Source organism: Bombyx mori, chromosome 5 (genome assembly GCF_030269925.1).
Source record: "Bombyx mori chromosome 5, ASM3026992v2".
In the NCBI taxonomy this organism is placed as follows: domain Eukaryota; kingdom Metazoa; phylum Arthropoda; class Insecta; order Lepidoptera; family Bombycidae; genus Bombyx; species Bombyx mori.
In genome coordinates, this window is record NC_085111.1 from 5,526,082 (window position 1) to 5,550,556 (window position 24,475).

At 33.4% G+C, this 24,475-nt stretch overlaps 2 protein-coding genes across 3 annotated transcripts; one reads left to right on the forward strand and one right to left on the reverse strand.

Annotated features, from left to right (window-relative positions):
* Window positions 1-2,716: 2,716 nt before the first annotated feature.
* LOC101739094 (lipid scramblase CLPTM1L) lies at window positions 2,717-10,351 on the reverse strand. Its single transcript, XM_004932308.5, has 8 exons — window positions 9,925-10,351; window positions 9,205-9,394; window positions 8,513-8,652; window positions 7,744-8,026; window positions 6,838-7,026; window positions 5,752-5,954; window positions 4,457-4,708; window positions 2,717-3,940 (listed from the first exon to the last, which is right to left on the reverse strand). The coding sequence occupies exons 1-8, from the start codon at window positions 10,191-10,193 to the stop codon at window positions 3,847-3,849; spliced, it is 1,620 nt and encodes a 539-aa protein (XP_004932365.2). The 5' UTR covers window positions 10,194-10,351; the 3' UTR covers window positions 2,717-3,846.
* A 3,320-nt stretch (window positions 10,352-13,671) lies between these two features.
* Window positions 13,672-24,473, forward strand: LOC105842466 (uncharacterized). 2 transcript variants are annotated; one of them, XM_062668566.1, is made up of 2 exons: window positions 13,672-13,801; window positions 15,003-24,473. In XM_062668566.1, the coding sequence occupies exon 2, from the start codon at window positions 15,114-15,116 to the stop codon at window positions 21,558-21,560; it is 6,447 nt and encodes a 2,148-aa protein (XP_062524550.1). In that variant the 5' UTR covers window positions 13,672-13,801; window positions 15,003-15,113; the 3' UTR covers window positions 21,561-24,473. The 2 variants fall into 2 exon arrangements, with proteins under 2 accessions (XP_062524550.1, XP_012551162.2); XM_012695708.4 differs by lacking the exon at window positions 13,672-13,801 and adding an exon at window positions 14,678-14,886.
* Window positions 24,474-24,475: the final 2 nt, after the last annotated feature.

Here is a 24,475-nt window from a genome sequence, read left to right on the forward strand (position 1 = left end):
TTTATAAACTTATCAGGCCCACAAACATGTCTAAATTCGTTCGATTATGATAATAGCCAGCAAGTGTTAATTATCGTTATAAAGATACGTCAAATACAATCTAAAAAAATATCCACTGCACTCTTCGGTGCGATAAGATTAATGTGTTAAAATCTTTTTTTTTTAAATCCTGTTATAACTATTATTATAACTATAGTAGGTACAATTCGAAATCGAAAATGTCTATTGTCTTTTTATTGTTATAATTTTCCAAGCACGATAAACGGATGTGACGAATACATTGATCCCGTTATGTGACGTATGTGAAATATTTGACGTAACATTTTATCGTAGTGTTACAAATACTCTTTGCATTTTATGTATTATCAATTTCCTGAATTCCTTTCAGTCGTCAGACACGACCAATTTAAAAAGCAAAAATGTTTCAAAAACCTCTTTAATAAACTAATAAAGTTTAAGACACGTGCGAATTAATTATTATATTAAAATTGCGTCTGATTGATTGTTTAAATTGAAAATTACTGTGGTTCAACTACAGCGGGTGATAGTTAGACTTCATCGTCATATCCTAAAGCTTTAATGGATAGTTTGTATTCTTTTTGTTATTGTCGTTGTAGACAAACGAGCTTACGACCCACCTGACAGTAAGTAGTCACCGTCGCTCAGCAATGCACAGCCAACCCGCTACCTACTACTAAGGACTCTCCTCGTAAAATATCTGGAAACGTAGTAGGTGAACACAGTGGTTCCAAGAACTCCGATGGCAGGCGCTGCGATGGTAAAAACAAGATGAAGGAATCATCAAACTATTTCTTAGAGCAATCGCCATAAAAAACACGGTATAAAGCGCAGCGAGGAAAGAACCGAAGTCCATGCGTACACAAGATTCCGAGCGATCCGTGTTTTATTTATTTATTGCTTAGATGAGTGGACAAGCTCACAGCCCACCTGGTGTTAAATGGTTACTGGAGCGCATAGACAGACACCTACGACGTAACTGCGCCACCCAACTTGAGATATAAGTTCTAAGGTTTCAGTATAGTTAGTATAGTTACATCGGCTGCCCCATCCTTCAAACCGAAACGCATTACTGCTTCACGGCAGAAATAGGCAGGGCGGTGGTACCTACCCGCGCGGACTCACAAGGGGTCCTACCACCAGTAATCGTGTCAGCGAAGCACTGCCCTTGCTAGAACTAGTGTTAGCAAATTCGCCATGCTGAGCCCCCCTGAGCTCGCCTACATACTCGGTGAAGCTAGTATAACCCCTCTACTAGCATAGGTAGGAAAGAAAATGTATAATAATATGAATTCAAAGTATCTGGTATTCAAAAGCACCGACCCAGAGACGGGAGTAGTAGTACTCCACGTGAGGCCGGGTTTGTGCTTTATAAAGTACTAGCGACCCGCCCTCGCTTCGCTTCGGAAACATTAAAACACACATGAAACCAAAAAAATAAAAATAAAGAAAAATTAAAAAAAGTAGCCTATGTTCATCAGGGACAATGTCGGCTTCTAATGGAAAAAGAATTTTTCAAATCGGTCCAGTAGTTTCGGAGCCTATTCGAAACAAACAAACAAACAAATCTTTCCTCTTTATAATATTATTATAGTATAGACAATTATTTTTCCAAGTACACCATTGCATAAGCCTACTTAATTTTACCACTCGCTTGACTCCAATACTGAACACCACTCGGAATATCGACCCTAGGCATGCTCTCGGAAGATTAGCGATACTCCATTGCAGCAGAATAGCGGCGGCATAACAAAGACGAAGATTCTTCGCAGTGAAAATTGTTTAAAATTTTTTTTTAATGAATTTCATTTCACCCCGTACGGAAACCCCCGTCAGAGTTATCCACTACGTAAAAAAAATTCGATGACCCTCCATGCTATCATTTGCATAGCAATCCATTTTATATTTGCATATTAATATAAAATTTAAGTAGACCTTTCATGTGTGAAAAGTCATATTATATACACTATTCAAGTTTATTATATAATTGATGCTCCCGCGGCTTCACCCACAACAAAATAAAACTTTATTAAAACATAAAAGCCATAAGACTATTAATTAAGTAAGATAATCCTAGGTGAATATACATACACACATACATTCTCTTACATGTATATAGGCTTACTATCAATTCGACTATGGTTAAAAAAATTAAAATTTCTGCCATCAGCGCCATCTATCCGCCACTGACGTACTTACTATGTTCGTCGGATTTATTATTTTTTTAAGCTAATAGCCTTGAGAGGCTATTTCAGCATAACCTTAACTAGTAGGTGAGTTCGTCGGAGGGGTCATGTTGCCCTTTGTGCTGTTTCATATCAATTGGACTAACGGTTATCGAGCTTTAAGGGTACATTCATACACACATTTTTCTTTTTTATTATCTTTTACATATACAGATGATGAAAAGATAACTAATGTTTTTTTTATTGCTTAGATGTGTGGACGAGCTCACAGCCCACCTGGTGTTAAGTGGTTACTGGAGCCCATAGACATATACAACGTAAATGCGCCACACACCTTGAGATATAAGTCCTAAGATCTCAGTATAGTTACAACGGCTGCCCCACCCTTCAAACCGAAACGCATTACTGCTTCACGGCAGAAATAGAAGAGGCGGCTTCATTAAGCAATATAGAATTTTCTTGTTAAATAATATTATTATGGGACAAGCTAGAAGTTAATAAACATAACACAATTCATTTATTACATTTATTTAGAAACACAAATGAGATCCTTTCAATCTTTTAAGTTGTTTCAAATTAAAATCCAACAAAATTAATTTAATAAAATTGTTCCAAAATATACAAAACAATTAACAGATTAAACCTTCATGTCTACGTAATAGATACTTAATTAATTTCATGGTCTAACTATGTCTTATATGCCTACTCCCTACTGCACAAAAAATCATGTCCAAATATTTCCGAATAATAATAAACGCAAATAATAGTAAATATACTATTTATTTACTTCGTTAATGTAAAAAATAACAAATTCCATTTTATTTATTAAACAAATTTTCCCAATTTATACCAATAATAATTGTAAGTATAGTTTTCCTGATAACCAAAAATACATAAATAGTCACAACGAAAAGTGAAGGTATTTCTTGTAAAGCAAATTGAACAACGACGCATAAAAACAATTTTCCCCCGGATAAACAACTATCATTAACTTTGTAACAATGATGGTGTTCATTTTTAGAAACAGCTCTAGTTCATTAATTCGATTATAATACGAAAGATACTGACACGAAAAGGATATAAGTCCTTGATATTCCCTTTCCACTTATTTTTGGTACTCAATACCAAGCGGCCGGCACGAAGTGGATATACACGTGCATAGCAGACAGAAGGTACATTTTACCTTGTCATATTATATACTATATATAAGAAGTTTCGTATTTGTAGTCAAAGAGAGCTTCACTAAAGGCTACGTCAGTTTTTTTATTGCCCTTGTAAACAGACGAGCATACGACCCACCTGATGCTGAGTGGTTACCGTTGCTCATGGAGGACAACAATGCAAGGGGCAGAACGAAGCCGCTGCCTACGTCTGAATAAGCCTACTATACATAACTAAAACTACTTTCACAGTTCAAGTTCAAGTTTTTTATTGTCATTATATTAGTTCCGAATCTTCGAATTATTTAGTTCTCACGATCAATATAATAAACATAAAAAAGAGAATCAAAAGTAAAAATAGTTTTAATTGTGTCTAAGACTTGCAGAAACCGACGATAATAATACTATACAGTGTATTAATTTATCTATATAATAGAGTTGACAATCAGCCTCTATTGTCTTTTAATGGATAAATAATTTGGCTATTCTGTTTTCTTTTTGGGCGTTTCAACTTCTTCTGAACTTGCATCCATACTCGCTCCTGTATCTACACGAGTTTTGTCTACAGGATACAACCTAAAAAAAAGAGACATTGCAATTAATAATTGAAAAAAAATATGGTGCGAGTGCAACTTGGTGCACGTGAAAGAAGTGAAACTTCAACGTACCTCGAGAAAGAACATTAGCTTAGAAAGAAGTTGTTGCCGGTATTCAATGCTTACTAAACAAGTCCTTAAGTTTAACTTAATTTTTTTTTTTTGTGATAATTTAAAACATTACTTTTATTTAAAATACCGCTCTCTGTAGATATTTTGGGAACTAAACTGTTGACACTGTTGGCCTTGCAATATAATTTATATGAAATCCAATAGATGTCGCTAAACTAAATAAGACCTAACTCGCTTAGTCCTTTCCCTCTTTCCACGGTCCACCACTCGGTTCGCTCTTTCTAAATGTTCCCTCTTCCTAAATTTTATCTTTCTTCTCTAGCCGAAACGAATCTCTCGCGAGTGGAATTTTACTTTCAACGCGCCTAAAGAAGTTCCACATCAATATATATTCGTTCCGATAGAGTACATTCGAATCACTCACCATCTCTGATACAGATAAACAAGGAAGACTAGATCGTCCCTGAAGCAGGCCATGCGATGCGCGGTCGGCATGGTTATTATAAACGCGAACACATCGTCTATGAACGTGTTGAAGGCTTTGTACATGAAGGCGCGCCACGGCAGCGCTGCCACAGAACGAAGCCGATAGTTCACGAACAGTTGCGGCAACATGAATAGAAAACCGAAAGCATACACTCCATTCACTATGCTGTGTAAAGCCCAGGAGTACCAACTGAAACAAATATTTTTTTCTTTTAACCCTTTGACTGCCGTTGTATAAATAGGTCACCGGTGTCCTACGCGGCGCACTGAAGTAATTATGTCGATTCCTGTTACTAAGCCCCTGGATTGCCTAACTTTGCCTTCTTTTGTTTGTTAATGTACGTTTTAGTCTTTTAGGTCTCATAAAAATAGATTCATTCTCAGTATCTTTAGATTCGTCTTTCCCAGAATTGGCCAGAATCTGCTAAATATTCCGTCGTCTTAATAACAGAAATCGACATAATTACTTCGGTGCACCGCGTAGGACACCGGTGACCTGCGTGGCAGTCAACGCGTTCAACAAGTGATACCAGCTTCAGAGTTTTAGAGAATAAATTATGCATTAAAAGGCATATGCTGCAGCAAAAGTGTAATCTTAATGCACCAATCACAATTTGTATTATTAAACGGTAGACCTATCTAGCTCGAGTATACTGTGTGCTTAGTGCGAGTTTAAGTTTAGTTTTTTAATTTATATGCAGTCGGAACAGCGCCCTTAGCGGCAAACGTAAGCAAACGTTCGAAATCCATATAAATTTGAGTTTACTTGTACGCTATCGCGAACGTTAAAGAAAATTGTTGGAATAGCCCTTAGGGAAGAATTAAAACCCGCACTAAGCACACTGGTCTATGTTAATGCATGAATTTGAACTCACATGAGGCAACAAAAAAATGTCGTAAGATTCATTGTCAAGTTTTACTCAAATAATTTCAAGAAGAGTGAACGTTCATTTTTACGAGCCAAAACAAATTAATTAAAATTTAAAAACAGAATATAATAAATTCGCTAGCATTCTGTGCAGTGTGCTTAGTGCGAGTTTTTAACGTTCTCGATAGCGTAAAAGTTAGCTCATATTTGTATGGAATGGAATCGTTTGCGTACGTTTGCCGCTAGGGGCGCTTTTCCAACTGCATACAAAACTGGGTTAACTTTTACGCTATCGAGAACGTTAAAAAACTCTCACTACCCACACAGTCACACAGATGGCAATTTACGTACAAATCACTATTTACCTTTTATGCGGTTCATAGACAAGGGAGTATATGGCGCCTGCCACACACAAAGGGTATAGCAACATCGATAAATATCGCATCGCTTCCGCATCTGCTTGGGCAGTCGTCTTTTCGTTTGCATCTGAGCTAGTGTCCCTCCAAACTCGAAGTTTCCAAGCTTTAAACGAAACCCGCAGATGTAAAACTTTGGTTACTTTCCATAACTGAAAAAAGGAACATAATAAATATGTAATTTTTGTTAGAGTGGTTACATGATTTAAAAAAAAATCATTATATAATAATTTTTGAGAATATTTTTTTCTTTATTTTATAACATTAAGATTATTATATATACTTGGAAACAATAAAACTTTTTTTATTGCTCAATTGAGTAGACGACCCACCTGGTATTAAGTGGTTAACGGAGCCCATAGACATCAACGTAAATCCCGCCGCCCATGTTGAGATATGAGTTCTAAGGTCTCAGTATAGTAAAACGGCTACCCCACCCTTCAAACCGAAATGTACTGCTTCACAGCGGAAATAGGCAGGGTGGTGGTACCTACCCGTGCGGACCTACACAACGGCCTACCACCGTTCTTCTTCTTTTTCTCCACCTTATCCCACTAGGTGGGGTCGGCACAGCTAATTTTTCTCTTCCATTCTCTTCTATCAGCCGTCATCTCAACACTCACTCCTCTCTCTCTCATATCGTCATTCACACACTCCATCCATGTCTTCTTCGGTCGACCTCTTCCCCCTCGACCTTGCACTACCATTTCCATACATCTCCTCCGGCCTACCACCGTTAATTACGCAAATTATAATTTTGCGAGTTTCATTTTTATTGCACGATGTTATTCCTTCACCGTGGAAGTCAATCGTGAACATTTGTTAAGTACGTATTTCATTAGAAAAATTGGTACCGGCCTACGAGATTCGAACATCATTGCATCGCTCGAAACGAATGCACCGGACGTGTTATCCTTTATGGACGTATATTCCTTTAAGTGATGCGTTAAATAATAACCGTTAAATAAGTGATAACTTAAATAAGTGTATTATTTGTCCTTTCGAAAATATAAAATATCTTATGTATGATTGTACCTCAATAAGTGCACTTATCCCAGCAGGAATCAAAACCAGTAGAGATGTCCTCTCATCCATGAGGTACATAAAGATTACAAATTGTGAAAAGGCACGCCATAGTACCGTGCGCGCCGATAGACCGGCCAACGATCTCTTCCGCCGCCAAAATGAAACGTCGTTTTTGAAGGCCAAAAAATCAAACAGCAACTGTAAAAATAACATAAATTTTATTCTAATATATTTAAAGTTTTGTGTAATATTACATTTAAGGGCATTATTGGAACAGTATTATTAAATCGACTTAATTTCAACAGAAAACATTTTTCTTAATATGCATTTTATATTCAAATTCATGTTAATGATTAATCAAATTCATCTTTCAACCTCATTTTCACAGACTTGAGATGTAATTATTAAATCCAAAATAACAAAATAAATCAATTATTTTCTGCACTTTTAAAACTATTGTAAATGGTGAAAATACTTTTAACTAAATGGTGAAAATACTTTTAACTAAAAGTAAATTTAATGTTGTGTTTATTTAATCTCATTCCTCTTATCAGATGTTTCAAAAGTTTTATACTTTCACTTTTACTGTTGACTAGGTTGATATGCATTGACATTTATATAATATAGTCATTGATCCTAAAAGCTTATTCCTTTCTGTATTCAAAATAAATACATAATATTTTTTGTTTAAAGTTGATTTTCTGTGTGGTACATGTCGTAAACCATTCTGTTCTATTACCTATTTCTTCTCTCAACCTCTCTGGTACATTTTAATATCCGCTAGGGATTTGAGCACTTTAACCCTGTACCTTCAAGACTGCATGTTTAGAAAAATATAGCAAACTTATTCTTCAACATTTGAATAAACTTAATGAAAAACTTAATAAAAGTACAGGTAATAAAATAATCACTCACATGAAAGCTGGCTATCAAGACTGTGGCTGACAACAAATACAAATTTGTGTCAGCAAAGATTCCTTTGACATCATCAACATCTTTCTCACTGAATCCAAGACTGTGCAAGTGCTCAAAAGCGAGACTCACATGTAGAGCCAGTCGAAATATACCATATGATGCTGGAGACACATTTACAGTCACATTGACTTTTGTCATGCTGTTGTTTAGAAGAAGCAAATGAGACATTCGTGATTTTAATACATTGTGTTGTATTATCGGCAAGAATTTGTCTCCCCGAATCCTGCAAAAAAATATTCTGAACTGCGCAATTTGTAGAAATATTGTTTGATATTCTTTAGAGTATTTAGCCAAATTTAACTGTCAATAGTAAAGACATACAGAAATGCAAAAGCTAAATATAAACATTTATAAATCAAGTCATTAATATAAGTGAGTCGTCTATTATCAAAGCCGGCAATGTGACTTTTGGACAATTATTGGTAAATCAGAAAAACGAATTATTGACTTTGTATTCCATTGGCAGTCACAAAACTCTTCGGAACGACATCTTAGATAAATAACAGGTTAACTATTAACCTTTATTTAATGCAGGTTTTGAACCGTATTCTTTGAAGGAGACGATTATATTCAAGTCAATCTGTATTGACATATCAATAACATTTTTTTGTCCAAATGCACAGATTACCACCTTTGATAATAGACGACTCAAGTATAAAATCATTATTATAAGTATGAATGAAACTTTAAACAATTACAATTTTACTACCTTAAATAGGGATATAATTCTCCAGGTATTTTGGAAGATGGTAAGTTCAAATCATCAATTAATACCGACAAGGGTACAACTGTGGATATATGAGCATAAGGATGGAGATGTCGGTCTTCCCCAGAATTTTTTTCTTTATCCTAAAAATGTTAAATATGCAATTTTAGTGTTACTAATAACATATATGTTTACAAAAAATAGAAAACCTCGTGGAAGCTCATTTATAGAGAACTTTCCTAAGACTATAATATACCTTGAACCACCAACATTCTTTGAAGAAGGCTTTGACAAGCATTCTGGTCACAGAAACGTTTTTATAGTATTATTGTCTACTACTGTTTTATTATACTTGTATTGTATAGCCAACCAATAAAAATATAATTACTATAAATAAACAGTTTCTGAAACAGTTTTTTTAATTACACTCTTAAATACTCTTTATTCTTGAAAGTATTTTAATTGGAAATACAAATTTTTGTTTCCATATAAAATTTAATAAAATATACTTTTTATCTAGTAAGCATAAGTCAAGATGAACTAAGTACTGATTCTGTGCTATTTGATTTTGAACACATTTTTAAGTAAAATCTTTAATCACGGTCTTCGAAAACAACACTAATTATTTAGGTTAGTTAATAATTTTGAATACATCATGTACATTTTTATTCCTGATCTTTAATAAATACACTTACATTATGTTGTAGTAAGTTAAATGTGGCTGCTTGTGGTTCTACAAACTTTATCAATGGCCATGTATGTAACGGATGTGTTTGCCGAATTTCATCAAATGATTTATACAATTTGCTATCATCCAACATGACAACATGCATATATAGTGTTCCATTGTTACGTGTTTTACGTGGTATATTTAACTGCACATTACTGAAATCACATAAATACTGCTTTACTATTATATCATCATCTATTTAACATCAGACTATATTAACCCACTTCTAAACAAAGATCAATAGGTGTCAATATGCAATCTTCAGTTCATGTCATCTGCACACTTGTTACCAGATTTCTAAAGAAAATGTCCCAAATTTAAATAATTTTGGTATTTTTTAAATTGTTTCACAGGTAAAATTGTAGTGTAAAGGATAAGCTGCCTCGTGTACTCATATCAAGTGATGCAGCAATGCCTACAAATCCTGTAGACAGATACCAATTCTTGTAACACGTAACTTGTATCTATAAATGAATTCCTAATGAAAAAAAAAACATTGTGCATCAGAAATACAATTAGCAAAAATTATGGTTTTGCTATATGATTGAGACAAATCTGAAGCTGGATAGGGCCATTCATATCTTAGGCACCGGGATCTTTTACCACAAGGCAGGCTGTGAGCTCGTTCGCTCGTCTATACAAGAAGAATAAAATTAAAACATACAAATGTGTCATTAAAACTTACATGGAAGCCGGGTTCCGATAGTCAAAATTCAATAAAGTATGCACTTTAGTTACCGAATTTGATGAAGTCCCTTCCTCAAGCGGCTGCTGTTTTAAGGAAGCATAAAACACTAAATTCTGTACAGGGTTAGAAGTTAAATACGAAGAGAAACATTTGTCGCCACGGCGGCATTCTGGCGGTATGAATATTTCAGCTAATGTCCATATTGTATTGATTACATACACAACGAATATTAATGTAAGAATTAAAGATACTGATACAAATTTCATTCCGAAAAGAGAACTGTTTTTATCTGTACCTGATCTTCGAATTTCAGATTTTCAGAAAATTTTGAAGTTCCTACATGTGCAAAACACAATTTGTTTTTTGTTGTCTTTATTGTGGCTCGCACCGCGCACGGTTTGTGCCTTGGCCAGTGTCACTGTCAGGTATAAGATTTTTTTGCCATTTTAATGGGGTTGGCCGGTTAAAGCTTTTCTCAGATGTCGCCAGCGTAGCTTGTTCCCTTGTCACAGAGAGCCGCCATTTTGTGTGTTTTGCGTTCGTGATATTTCGGCATTTTGTGACTTTGATACGGTTCTTATTACTTTCTAAGTAGTGCTAAACAGTTTTACAACATGTATTCCAACTGGATAGTTAAAGAATTAAAGGAGGAGTTGAGAAAACGTGTTGCATCTTTACGAAGAAAAAAAGTGGATTTTGTTTAAAGGTACAATGTTGATGTTTTATTTTAACTTAGAAAACTTCTCTCAAACTGTTTCCGGTAGCTATTATAATAATAATATTAAATTGTGTACCTTAGGAACTTTATTCCTTGTAGCATGTGCAAAAAGAATTGCTCATATTACACACATTACCTACCAACTAATATATTATTTTACTTTTTTCAGATTAGAGCTATATGACCAAAATTTTAATTTTGAAACAAAATGAAAAAAATGCTCTAGCAAAATATGCTAATATATATGATTTGCTAGTGGAGCCATGTGGCATTTTCATTAGCCAAGAGCGCCCATATCTTGCTGCATCTCCTGATGGTGTGTTGGGCGAAGAAGCTATAATTGAAGTGAAATGTCCATATGCTAGCAGAAAACATGAAATAAATATAACAACGGTGCCTTACTTAGAACAATGTAACGGGATATTGTCTCTAAAAAAACCTGCCCATATTATTATCAAATCCAAGGACAGTTATACTGCTCAGGCAAAACATACTGCAACTTGGTCATTTACACCTACAAGGACATCAAAGTGATTATGTTGAAAAAGACAATAATTTTATAAATAATATGTTAAATAAATTAGATATCTTTTATGAAAATATTTTCAAAGAAGCATTGTATGAAAAATATCTGTATTATAACTATACATACTTGTCGAAATAAAAAAACAGGAATATTTTTAATTATTTTTATCGACAATTCCTTCTCTAAAATTACATAACTTCTCTACTTTTTGTTTCTTCAGAAACTGGTTTCATATTCCATGAAAATATAGATGGTACAGCACCTTTCTTCAGATATTTATGTTAATGTTTGACACCTACAACACAGAATAACATTTAAATATAGTATCACAAGGAAACCTGACCATAGTTTCAAAATATTTGTTATTGCAATGGATGCAGCGATTTAGATAGAACTTTCAATAGTAACAGCTGATAATGAACAACAGCTCATGAGGAATGTGTTTCCTCCGGTCTGATTTTGTGTTTGTTAATAGGTTCCTTACAGCATAAATCTACTTGCAAAATATGTTAGCAACTAATAGTGTGCCTAACTAATTATTATAGGATTATTTTAATAAGAGAACAAAGATGTGTGCTACACCTAGTCATGCATTATAAATATTTGACAGAAAGAAGCATACCTGTGTATTTACTAATGTTTTCATAGTCAGATTCCACAAAGTGTTTACGACATAACCTCGAACTTTTTGTGGGAGTACGTTTTTCGCGTCAAATGGCCTTTAACCACAGTCTTCCAATTTTCTTGTCCTTCGGGAATTGATGTACTCCAATTTCTGAGCATATTGGTACAAAACAACGCGTCATTGTGCTTAAAATAATTTTTAATCAAAAATTCCAATACAAATATTGAATGTTATGGGAACAATGCACACCAGCGCCACTTTGACAGTTGCCAACCCCATTGTTTATGAATAATAATAAAAAACGAAGGAAACTGTCCATGTTAGCCATTATTAATATCAGTGTAAGTATGAATCAAATTAGCAGCGTGGGACGGTATAGGTATATTGTGGAGAAAGTAATTTGATTAATGTAGTAATTAACTCTGCAAATGTTAATATGAAGTCAAATGAAATGAAGTTTATTAATATTATGAAACATGGTATGAAATGAAATGAGATGAGATGATATGGGATGAAATACAATCTCACTAAAATGGTGGTCATTTACTGAGACTTCCTCAATAGACTTTTTGGAGGATCCCGAGAAATTACGTCCAGCGGCTTTGTTTCATTTTTCCACATTTATGCACTTTCACAAATACTAAAAAGTTAATAAACCACCGTTATTACACATTTAAACCTGAAGGAACACTAATTATACAAAATGCAACAATTCTCACAACTTCACTCCTCGCTTTCCCACCAAAAAGCCCAAAACACAAAAATAGAAACTTTCAAACATGAAAATAAATTTGTTGTTAATCTTGAAAGTGTATTATTTAAGCTTAAAGTATGTATCATACCTACTACTTATGGAGGGTAGAGGTAAGGAGAATCGTCTCTTAAGAGATAAGTTTGAAAAAGTGTCCCACTTTCAGCATTAAATAATAATAAATAACAGTTCAAAAATCCTCCAGAATGGCGCTAGCTAGCATAGGGTATAATATGAATTGAGCAGTTGTTAACTGATTGAGGTATGCTGAATTAAGAAATTTAATATATAAAACTCCTCAGACGTGCACGGTACAGAGAGAGGCAAATTAACAGAGTAAAACGTGCGAGTGGTTAATGACTAGAGTAGTTAGTTAGTGTAATATACAAGACCTCACATGTTTACGTAGTCCAAACTAATTTCGTCAATATACCTAAAATTATTGCTGTGGTAAAACGTGGAGACATCGATTGCATTTTCTTATCAGCTTTAAATAAACTACTTTTTGTGATTTTGTAGTGCTTACAGTTCTTTCGTCCTTTTTTATTTCTCTATCTTATTCAAATAAATTTCAGCGCCTTTTTTTAAATTTACCCGCTTGGTACTGTAGCGCCACCCTTATTAAGCTGATTTTAACGGACACTTTTCACACACAGAGACGGTTCTCCTTACCTCTACACTCATGCTACTACTGTAAACATACATTGTGCACCAAGGGAGAAAAGTAGGACATTTCCTCCCGGATGTAAAATTGTCATCCGAGCCGTAGGCGAGGGTGGCAAACACGCGGGATGAGATGTCCTACTTTTTTCCCGCGGTGCACATACTCTTTTTTCTCCTACCAGACCGAAAGTTCGTGGAGTACCGAGCCGGGATCCATGGGCGAAGCCCTGGCAGGGGTAGGGGGGGCGGAGCCCCTCATACTCATAAAAAAACAATTTAACTGTTTTTGAATTTTTAAATAAACTACTACTAATTGAATAAGAACTGTCTGATGAACTCATCTTTGTTTAATACTTCAGTATTAATTTCTTTTGCATTTTGTTTATTTCACTTTTACACACAATTTTTACTAAACACAATATTGCAAATTACCCGAGCGCAACAATGGCGGAGAATTTTAGATGCGTGAGAGCTGACGTAGACACTAACGCGCATGCGCACTTGTACCCAGGTAGGAAAAGTGACACTTTCTTCCCTGTACAGCGGGAGGAAAACCGAACTTTCGGCGTAACTAGGAGAAAAAATGTATAGGTATGTACGGTACTTAAAGTATACATATGTAAACTACCTGTTAAAATTTTGCTAATACAGAAAAGGGCAAAGCTTCATAGCTTAAAGCCATCAAATATATGTTATAAAAATTTGCTATTCCTGTTGTACGAAAAGTAAAATGGAACAAACTTTTTGGCGGGAACGTGAAGACCAAAGTTCTGTGAATTGCTTTATTCTGTTCATTTAAGGTTTCTTCAGGTTCAAATATATTGTGGGGGTGGTTTATTAACTGTTTAGTATTTATACAAATGTGGGGATATGTAACAAAGCCGCTGAACGTAGCTTCTTCAGTTCCTCCAAAAAATCTCAGTTAAGAACCATCATTTTAGTGAGACTATATTTCTCATCTCGTTTCGTTTAATTTCATCTCAATTGATTACATTTTCAAATAAATCAGCTTACATCTCATTTCGCCATATCAATTTTGATTTAATGGAATGCTTACGTATTATAAGCAGTCATGATGACTTATGCAAGTGTTGTGAAGTGCTCGATTACACGTCCCGCACTCACATAAGCACCTTAAAAGTCATTCAATCACGTTTTAGCAGAATGGAGAATGAACGTTGGAGTTGGATGTTAGGACGAAAGTAGGTCTTCACTACCACTTACAGCTGAAATCCATCTGGAAGTATTTACAAACAGCGTTGAAATATTTATTAAAAACACAATAAAATAAAAACATCGTATATGTATTTGTTGAATTATAATTCGCAAACTGATTAACATCATGAAGATAAACAGTATGCGAATTTACTGTCATCGTCGTTTTTTTTAAATATAATTAAGAGTAATTTAATTCGGTTTAACCTCATGAAATGGTCAAATCTTTTTCAATCGGTAAAATGCGTTCCAGCACTTTTAAATTCTTTGTTATTCTGTAGTAAGCTATGCAATTCCACTCGATCAATTAATCGACTATTTTGAGAAATGATTTTGGAAGTGCGATGTTGTTTTAAGCAAATGCAACATTACAAAATGGGCGACTGTGGAGGACCGTATTAAATTAATCGGTGTTTCCTTGGAAATTTTATTGATATATTTAGAAATCAAATAAAATAAAGGTATAGCTTTCATATCATACAATCTAAGTAGTTTTAAATAAATTCTAACGATGCTATTCAATTCATATGTGGCAGTGTTTTGACAGTTGTCATTGTAAATTTTGTTTATATTTCAGCATGGTAATCGTCTCTTGGAGTGTCTGGACAATACGCTCTGTTAGAAATCGAGGAGCTTTCTGTAAAAATGTTAACAATAGTTAGAATTATGTACCAAAATTCATGTGGAAATGGATGTTAAGGATTTGAGAACCGAATCGACACTGGGTGAGCGTAACAATGATGTTAACAAGTACGCTCAAGGTGGGACAACAATTCAATGCAATCAAAATAACTTATATCAAGACATCGGATCTAACTCATCAGGTAAAGTGGATGCACTGAGTGCACGGCCCTGTGCTGTTATTGGACCAGATCGGGTGATACCGCCGTCGCAGAATGATTGCTATTTGAAAAAAGCCAGAGTTGAACCATGGCCTTGTTCAAACAACGTATATCACCAACGACCACCTGAATTTTCCCATAAAATTTACCAAAACCCTACAAGAAACATATCTCCAAGACAGACATTCCAAGAAAATATGCAGCGGATTTTGGTACCTCCTATGTACAAAAATGATGAAAACCCTATCACTCAAGCACCAGATAGAAATCCACTTCTGTCTAAAAACGTGAAACGTAATATTGTTGCTTCTGAAACAAAGTATTGTGATGTGCCTTATGCTGTGAATACAGTAAATAATGATACAAAAGTTGTTAAAAGTGTTGATTCTTCTGTGCCGCCTTTCAACCAATCCTCACGTTTAGTTGCTCAAAGTTGGCCTTCTGGAAGTGGTAACTTACGTCATCAAAGACAATATGGACCACCTGAACTCTACCAATTCCCAGAATATCCAAGTTGTGTAGGTCCAAGATCAGCTCCAGCATCAAGACCAAACCGAACAGTAGCAGAAGAAGCTGGATTTATGTATCCTGAACCTTATTGTCAAGAACCAAATATTCGTTTTAAGCCATATCCAAATATAAAAGACAGATGTCCACCACCAAGGTATGACTATAATTTAAGTACTAATTATCCTTATCCGTTTCATCCTAATTTACACTCCCAGAGGTATGAATTATCGAAGTCAATGACCCCACAGCCATATCCTGGTTATCCCCATTTCCAGTACAATGACTCTAGATTAAGTGATCATATGATTGAGAGGTATCCAAGGCCTGTAAATGCCCAAAACAATTGTGGGATACCATACAACAATCAAATTTTGCATCCTGTATATGGACCTATTAATAACTATCCTCAAGGTAAATTATCACAATATCCATTAGAAGGATCTATTAGACCAGTTTCTTTAAACAAACTTCCTTATGATGGCAACAATAAAATATATGTAGATTATGAAAATGGTAGAATAAAAAATTATCATACTTTTGACAACTATTATGTCAGTGAAACTACTAAATATCATTCTGTTAAAAGTCAAGGAATATTACCGAACTATCCTCAAATGAATATGCATGCTGTACCCCCACATCCATATTATAAAAAAGATATAAACCAGAAAGCCTATGAACATGCAAGTATGGTTTTTAACAATACTGTTTCAAGAAATATGCAGCAATTCTCACCAAATACTATAGCTATATCTCCGACTGATTCTATAATCAGTAATGATACAACACAAACGCATGGTTCTACTCAAGAAGATTGTGGCTACATTAGCCAGTCATCAACAACAAGTGTAAGAAGTATTGATTCAACTTTAAACAGAGTACCAAATGAATACTTTATGAGACATGATTATCCCTATGCTTCACTTATGAGAACACAAGCTGCAATGCCAAAATCGAGTTTAATTTCCAATAATAATACAGAATCTAGTAACAAAAAGAACCTTAATGTTAGACAGTTTCTACAAATGTGGAATGAAGGAGATGATGAGGGTATTGATGTGAATTCCAGCAAAGATTCTAAGGAAAAAACTGGCCCTCCTGTTTTAAATAACCAAGAACAGTTGTATGTTCTTGGTTTGGTTAATGTCCCTAGTGAAGAACTTGGTAAATATGATCATATCCAGAAGGTTTCTAAATTACCTGAAAATATAAAAGGATATAGTAATCTGGAGCTACTAAACCAATTTGAAGAAGCAATTGGTTCTACACAAATAAATTCTTTCAAGTCTCCTTTACATTTTGACACTCCTCATCCTGTAATAAAATCTAGTTCTATATCAGGTGGTGATAGATTAGCCCGTCCATTATCACCTTTGGATGTAGAAGCAAAAATAAGTCAGTCAGTAATCCATAAGGAAGTCGGATGTAACTTTGAGATAAAACCTTGCAGTCCCAAAATGTTACATGTAGAAATTGCAGCTCCAGTACAAAACATTGGTGAAAGAATAATTGAAAAGATTTCAAATCCACTATCTCAGTTGGTTAAATCTCCTTCAATGAACTCTGTAGATGAGAATAATCATTTCAAATCTCAAAGCCCATTTAACCCAAATGATAAAATTACAAGTTGTAAAATGGCAGAAACTCAGTATCTTAATAATGCAGACGCCATAAAATCCAATTATAGTATACAAGATTTTGAAAGTAGTTCTGGCATGTGCTTAGCATCTTTACCAAGATTAGACAATGATATAGAGTTTAATTTCCCAGAAGTGAACCAGCAATTTGTTAATGCTAACAAAGGAACAACAACTAGTATTCCTCCTACATTAAATGAATCTGAACCCGGACCTAATGATAAAGCATCATTAAATGATTTAACGAATCAGCTCTCTCCAATTGCTGAATCTGAAAAAGAAACTGTAAAGTTGAGTAAATTTAGAAAAATAAAACCACAGTCTGTAGAGGTGATGAAAACTGATCAACTTCCTTCACCAACTATTAGAACTGACAGTGTAATTATAAAGAATCCAGAAAATCTGCAAAATGTCAATGATAATTTGACAAATCCAAATAAAACTCATTTGGACAATCATGATTCTACTGATTCTCGTGATTTAAAACCATCTGTAAAAGAGAGTCAAATTTCTGATTCTATTATGGAAGTATTTAGTCACCATGACAAATCGAATGACATGGCTATTGATTTCAGTTTAAAAAATGATGCTAAAGAAATAGTTTTCCATAAAGATGTAATACATTCAACATTATATCAAAGGGCCAAAGAAAAATCTACTGAAGATTACACTGAAATTGCACCAGATGTAAATGATATAAAAAATAAAATATTTTTGCAAAAAGACCCAGTCTGTTCCATATCTCAAAGTGATAAAGAAAATTTTAATGAAGACTGTGTTAAACAGGTAGCTGATGTAACTGATATAAAAACAATAATTTTACAAAATGATATAAATTCACCAGCATTTCAAAGTGACAAAGAAAATTCTATTGAAGAAGCCACTGAACTTGTAGCAGATTTATCTGATATAAAAACCGAAGTTGAGACTAAAACAGAGAGTGATTCAAAAGGTTCTTCAAGCATTTTATCAGAGATTGAAGTATCAAATATGCAAGTTGATGATAATCACAAAGTATTGAATATAGAATTCCAATTACCGAATCTAATTGAGAATCATGACTTAACAAAAGTTTCACACAGTTCCAATACTAATGAAACTTTTATGGACATGGAAACAAGTTGTAACCTTATAGAAACCTACAATAACATCAGAGAAGAAAAATCGAATGAAAATAAATATACTGATGAGAAGTACCAAAATAATGAAATTCATTTCAACTGTAACAGAGAAGAAAATATCGTCAGTATCGGAACTGATCAAGAAATAAATGCTCTAGATGAAATTTCAAATAAATTAGATGAAGAAGAATTCCAGAACATTAATGAAATGAAAGTAAACTCAGATAGTGATATAGATACATCGGACAAATCATGTAAATGTCCTTCAAAATCGAACATATGTCAAACACTTCATCCTTTAGAAGATACTAGTTCACACACCTTAAAGTCTGAAAGTACACCTACCACAGAAAATCATTCAATTGATTTTGTATTTCATGGCGATGGTCAATTGCATAATTCGCAATCATCTACTAATAACACCAATGAATATAACATCACTGATGATTGTAATATTGAAAACCCTCATTCGAGAAACACATATTCACTCCAAGATGATGGTAAGCCAGAAAAAGAATTAGACTTTTTAAATACTACTGGAGAACTTGCATTTATTTCCGAGATTAATATAAAAAGAGAAACTAACATTTCCAAAGTTAAACTTTGTTCTCCTTGGCTACAAAAACTTATTTTACACACGAATGAATCCAGTCAAACGCAAAATAATCATCTAGAAAATCCTATAAAGAGTCTGAATCATACATCAATTTTAACCTTAGATGGGGAACCGTTAGTAGATAATTTGGGCTCATGCAGTAAGTGCGCTGACTATGAGAATAATTTCGATGAAGAAAGAAACTGGAAATGCAACGAAAGCAACAGTTCACCAAATGCCGGTTGTAATACACAAGACCCATTTATTCAACCAGATCATACTGTTCTGCGAGAAACTAAGGGTCAATTAGACATCGACAAAGAAGAACACGTAGAAAGTTTTTGTCAGCAACTTGTGCCGGAAGACCGTATAGCAGCAGAACACCTTCATTGCGAGGATCATTTGACTGACCTAGAAACTTCAAATTTACCAACAGATGTGACCATTTTAAATAATGACAATGAGAGGTATAACATTGATTCGTGTAACAAAGTTGAAGATGACGGAAACAATGCTGTGAGTAATTCTGAAGAAAATATTATAGATTGTACTTTGGATAATGTATCTTTTGAATGCGATAATTATTCAGGAGCTGTCTTACGGCAAAGAATTACTCTGAAAAGATCATATTCAGATTCGGCTTTGGATAAAATAAAAAATGGGTCAGAACAGGAAGATTCTTTAATATGGACTACGAAGCGGAAAAAAGTTAATAATGCTATTATAACACAAAATATTTGCAATATCTTTCAAAATAACAGAAGAAATTCCATTTCTTCAGTATATAATGAAGAAAACGTGTCTTACTGCATCTTTATAGATAACGAATGTATTATAGATGATGAAGAAAATGTTGAAGAAAAGGTATGTCATACACAATGTTCTGAATTAAGTATTACTAATGAAAATAATGACAATTTAAAGAAGCACGATGACAGTATTGGAATAAGGGATGAAATACCAGACAGAAAAGATTCTGACCAGTTGCTTATTTTCGAAAGCAGTGAAGAACAATCACCTGTTGGTTCGTGGGTTGAAGATGTGGCATGTATTGAAACTGTCGTTAGTGATGAAATTGCTGAAGACGTTTTTATAAATGACGCAGTATCACCTAAGCTCAACGAATTTTTTGAAAATGCTGCTTCTGATATTTCTACTAATGAACTCCCAGAAAATGATTACGATTATAGAGTTCAGACTTACCAAGACGATGAGGACTTAGTGCAAGCACTGTATAGCGCTAATTTGAGTGAAAATAAATCATTTCATAATTGGCCCAGTAGAATTACGCAAGAGCCTGCGTTTGATAGAGAATCATTAGAAAAAATACTGTCTGATACTCAAGATGAAGTAGAAGCGTTAGTTAATCAACATAGATATGATAATAATTTTATGGTTAACGATATAGATACCAATGAGGTAATAAGAGATAATAAAGAAAACGTCGATATCGGTAACTTTTCTCCTTTAGGAACTTTTAGAAATAACGACAATGTCTACAAAATAGAACAAAAAATTATTAATTTAAAGACATATGGTAGCGCTCAAGATGAAACCATTCATTCTTGCGAATCTAGTATAGACAGTGTCACTTATAAAACGACTGAGGGAGATACTAATTTGATTACCCCCAGTTCTCCAGAAGTATCATCAACTACTTCCGAAGAAAAGAGCTCTGGTATATTACTTAAAATAAAAAATTACAAGGGCTCAAAAATATCACAAATAAATGAATTTCGATTACAGAGTGATACCAAAACTTGTAAACATAGTGATAACACAAATGAAAATTACATGCATTCCATTATAAGTGATGTACACGCTAATCGTCCTTTAATAACTAAAGCTGCTCAAAAATACATTCCACCACTAAAAGAATCCATTGGAGATCTTAAGGTGAAATTAGTTTTACCACAACATAGTTTATTAAAATTGAAAAAAATGAAATTGTCCAAAGATTCACCAAAGCCTAGTATTAAAGACAGACAAACACAGGACACTGTCGCTAAGTATCTGAAAAAACCGAAGCCAAAATTTGAAGATGTTTTAAAAAGCATTGATGAAATTCATTTTAAAATGCACAAAGAAAAGAAGAAAATAAAAAAATCGATACCTAAAATGGTAATTAAAAAAGCGGAAAACGGTTCGCATTACGCCAGTACACCAGAGAATGATAACTTTAATCCTGATTTAACTGGACGAAGATGGCAACCTTGGGTGTTCCTAGAGAAAAACCAATTCATCGACAAAATGGCTTTGAAAAAAAAAATTAAAGCCGTATTCAGTCACAGGAAAAATACATACGTTTTGGCTGAAAAATTCCACAAATATAAGTCTGTTTACAGTACAAAATTTGTGATATCACAGCCAAAACCGAGTGATGCCTCTACAGGTCATCTTAAATACACGATAAGATTAAAACATGATTAAGGAAGCTTGTTTGAAGTAAAAGTTTGAAATTTTTTTGGACCTAAACCTAAATACAAACAATCCCACCATGGCAAAGGTCCGATTCCTGATATAATAATTCCATTTATAAATTATATCATGTTACCTAAGGTTGTTGACATATCTAAGTGTTTTATTATGTATTAAGCCAAATTCTATAATTTAAGAGTGATATACAAAACAAAGAAAATAATTAGGCATTGCACGATCGCGCAATATGATCTGATCTGTATTTTGTTATTGTTTTTCAAATTTTATGATATACTCGTTTTGTACACCGTCATTCTATCATCTATAAATAACATTTTGTGTAAGGGCGTAAAGTATGTGTAAATATTAAGTTTTTTCAGATTAAAGAGAATTTACAATATTTATTTTAAAGTTAATTTTTTTTTTAAGTAAGTAAAAACAAATAGTTCGCAACGTTAAGGTTTATGGTTTTCGTTCTTGTGTATTTTTTTTTATTGTGCTGTAAATTTTTATAGGATACGTTTTCGTTTATCAACTTTTGATTTCAGTTGTTTCTTGTGATTCAAATCATGAATTATGATTATGAACCCTCAAGTTTATTTCAGATAGTTCCATTAATTCAAAATAGCGAATACAGTCTGGTGCTTTGTAAATATTCTCTAGTAGGTGGTACCTACCTTCCCGCAAAATAGTAATTAATTTTACTATTTATACATATACAGAACTTACATTACAATATACAGATATTTACTATTTATTACATATTACAATAAACAGATTTTTCCCAAGTAAATAAAATCTAAATCCAGTTAAGGATATTTGGGTATTCGAAAGTGTTTCTATAAAGCTACAAAGATTTGTTATGTTACTAGGATAAAAGTTTATGAAGTTTTCCTTTTTTTTTGAGTGTGACTGACCATCACGTATGTACGAAGGTTCGAATTGCTCACTTAAATAGTAAGCGCATATTGAGATATGTACCTATATTAAATTAAGATAATTATATATTTTATGCTATCTAGATTAGATAACAGAAGCACAGGAGACGTGTAGTTAATAACATATGTATATAAAATATGCGTTATTGTTATATTTACATTATTTATATAGTAAATGGGTACAGGTCCTGAATATAAATAAAATTTGTAATCGTACTTTAGATTTAGGTAGTTAATGAAATAAAAACCGTGAAATAACCGTATGTAGTGAATATAAAAAATCTTCGATATTGTAGAAAAGAGGGGAAGCAAACTGGTAAAAAGTATTTACGTAGCATTATCTGCGCTTAAAATAAATCAAGATACAATTTGTTTTTTTTTTTGAAGCTTTTTATTGTTATGTAAATGCTTTTGTGCCTTCCGATGTTGCCTTAGATATTACATAGATAACAGCACTCGCTTTAAGTTCGGATTTTATCAATAATGGTAATACATCTAATAATGCGATCAACCAATTTGGATAACGCGCTAACAGTGCCTTTCTAGCTAGTGCTGCTATCAGCTGAAATGGCAATAATTTAGGTGTCTTTTTTTTGTGTTTTATACCTTTACTCCAATAATATACATCTTAAAGAATTTGCACTGATCTCATTTTCAAGGCACTCACCATATTATTGTTTTGCCTGAACGTGCCTATTTATGAAAATTAATACAACTATTTTGATATCTTGTACAGGGTGTTTAATAATTATACCAAATATCTGCTTTTAAGTCCTGCATTACATGTATTGAAAGCGTTGCCTTTGTAGTTAATAAAACATAGTTAATTGTAATGTATTCACGTTGATTGATTGTATAGATTTTATTATTTATAAAATATTTATGATCGCGTAAGATTTGGTAGTTTGTTGAAGTGGTTAGGATAATCTATGTACAAAATATGAAAGTTGAATTTTGTTCTTTTCATTATTTTGTTAAATATCTTATCTTATAGTTGTTGCAGAATACGTATTACGTCCAATTGTAATGGGTAAGAAGTTTCCAATGTTTTCATTGTTTGTTTTGTAAAGTTTTTCTAACATTGTTAATTCCAGATTCATGTTTAATTCAACCTATATTTATGATCGAATGGTATTGTTTAATCTGCATATTCACCAAAAAGTTAGAGATTTATGTTAAAAATTTGTATTTATTTTATTTGCGACGAGATGCGCATCTTTAGTTACAAGAATTCTAAATGAAAAGTATAAGCCTAATTAGAATAATTTTGGATCGGAGTAATCAGTTGAACAACTACGTAAATATAAACGAGTGGTGAATAAAGAAACTGGAATACCGCTCTGGTTTTGAAATTCTGAACATATTATTCCATTACTTACATTATTCCATTACCCAACATTCGTTTCAAGGGAATTGTTGAAAACAAACAGCTCCAAAATTAGTTAATTTATATCGAGCTAGACTGGAGCTGACGACTGATACTAATACTTGATATTTATATATTAAAAAACTTTTGTTTTTAATTATTATTACTTATAGACTTTAAAAAAAAACTCGTATTTTTGATAAGCACTATGAGTGGATTGTTATATTTTATTTTCTTGCACTTCGTTGGCCATCGTTATTGTATTATGTACGTGATTTAAAAGAGTATTTGTATATAAAGTGATGATTTACCGATTAATTTTAAGGGTTACGGAGTTAATATATAGATTTATTAGGATTTGTTTTGTCGTTAATTCATTTAATGCATATCTTTTAATGCCAGTACCGAAGCACGTGATAATAGTTGGGTGATAGACGTAATATACTATAAATGTTTGCTCTGTTTGAGTATGTGTACATTATAATTTATAGCAGTACTGGCAAAATTAAACAAATGCGAGATATTGTTAAAATAGTTGGTAAAAGTAATTGTTTTTTGAGTGGTATCTTGTTTTAAATTGTTCAAAAATTGACCAAATAAATGTGTTCTCAATAAAAAAAATA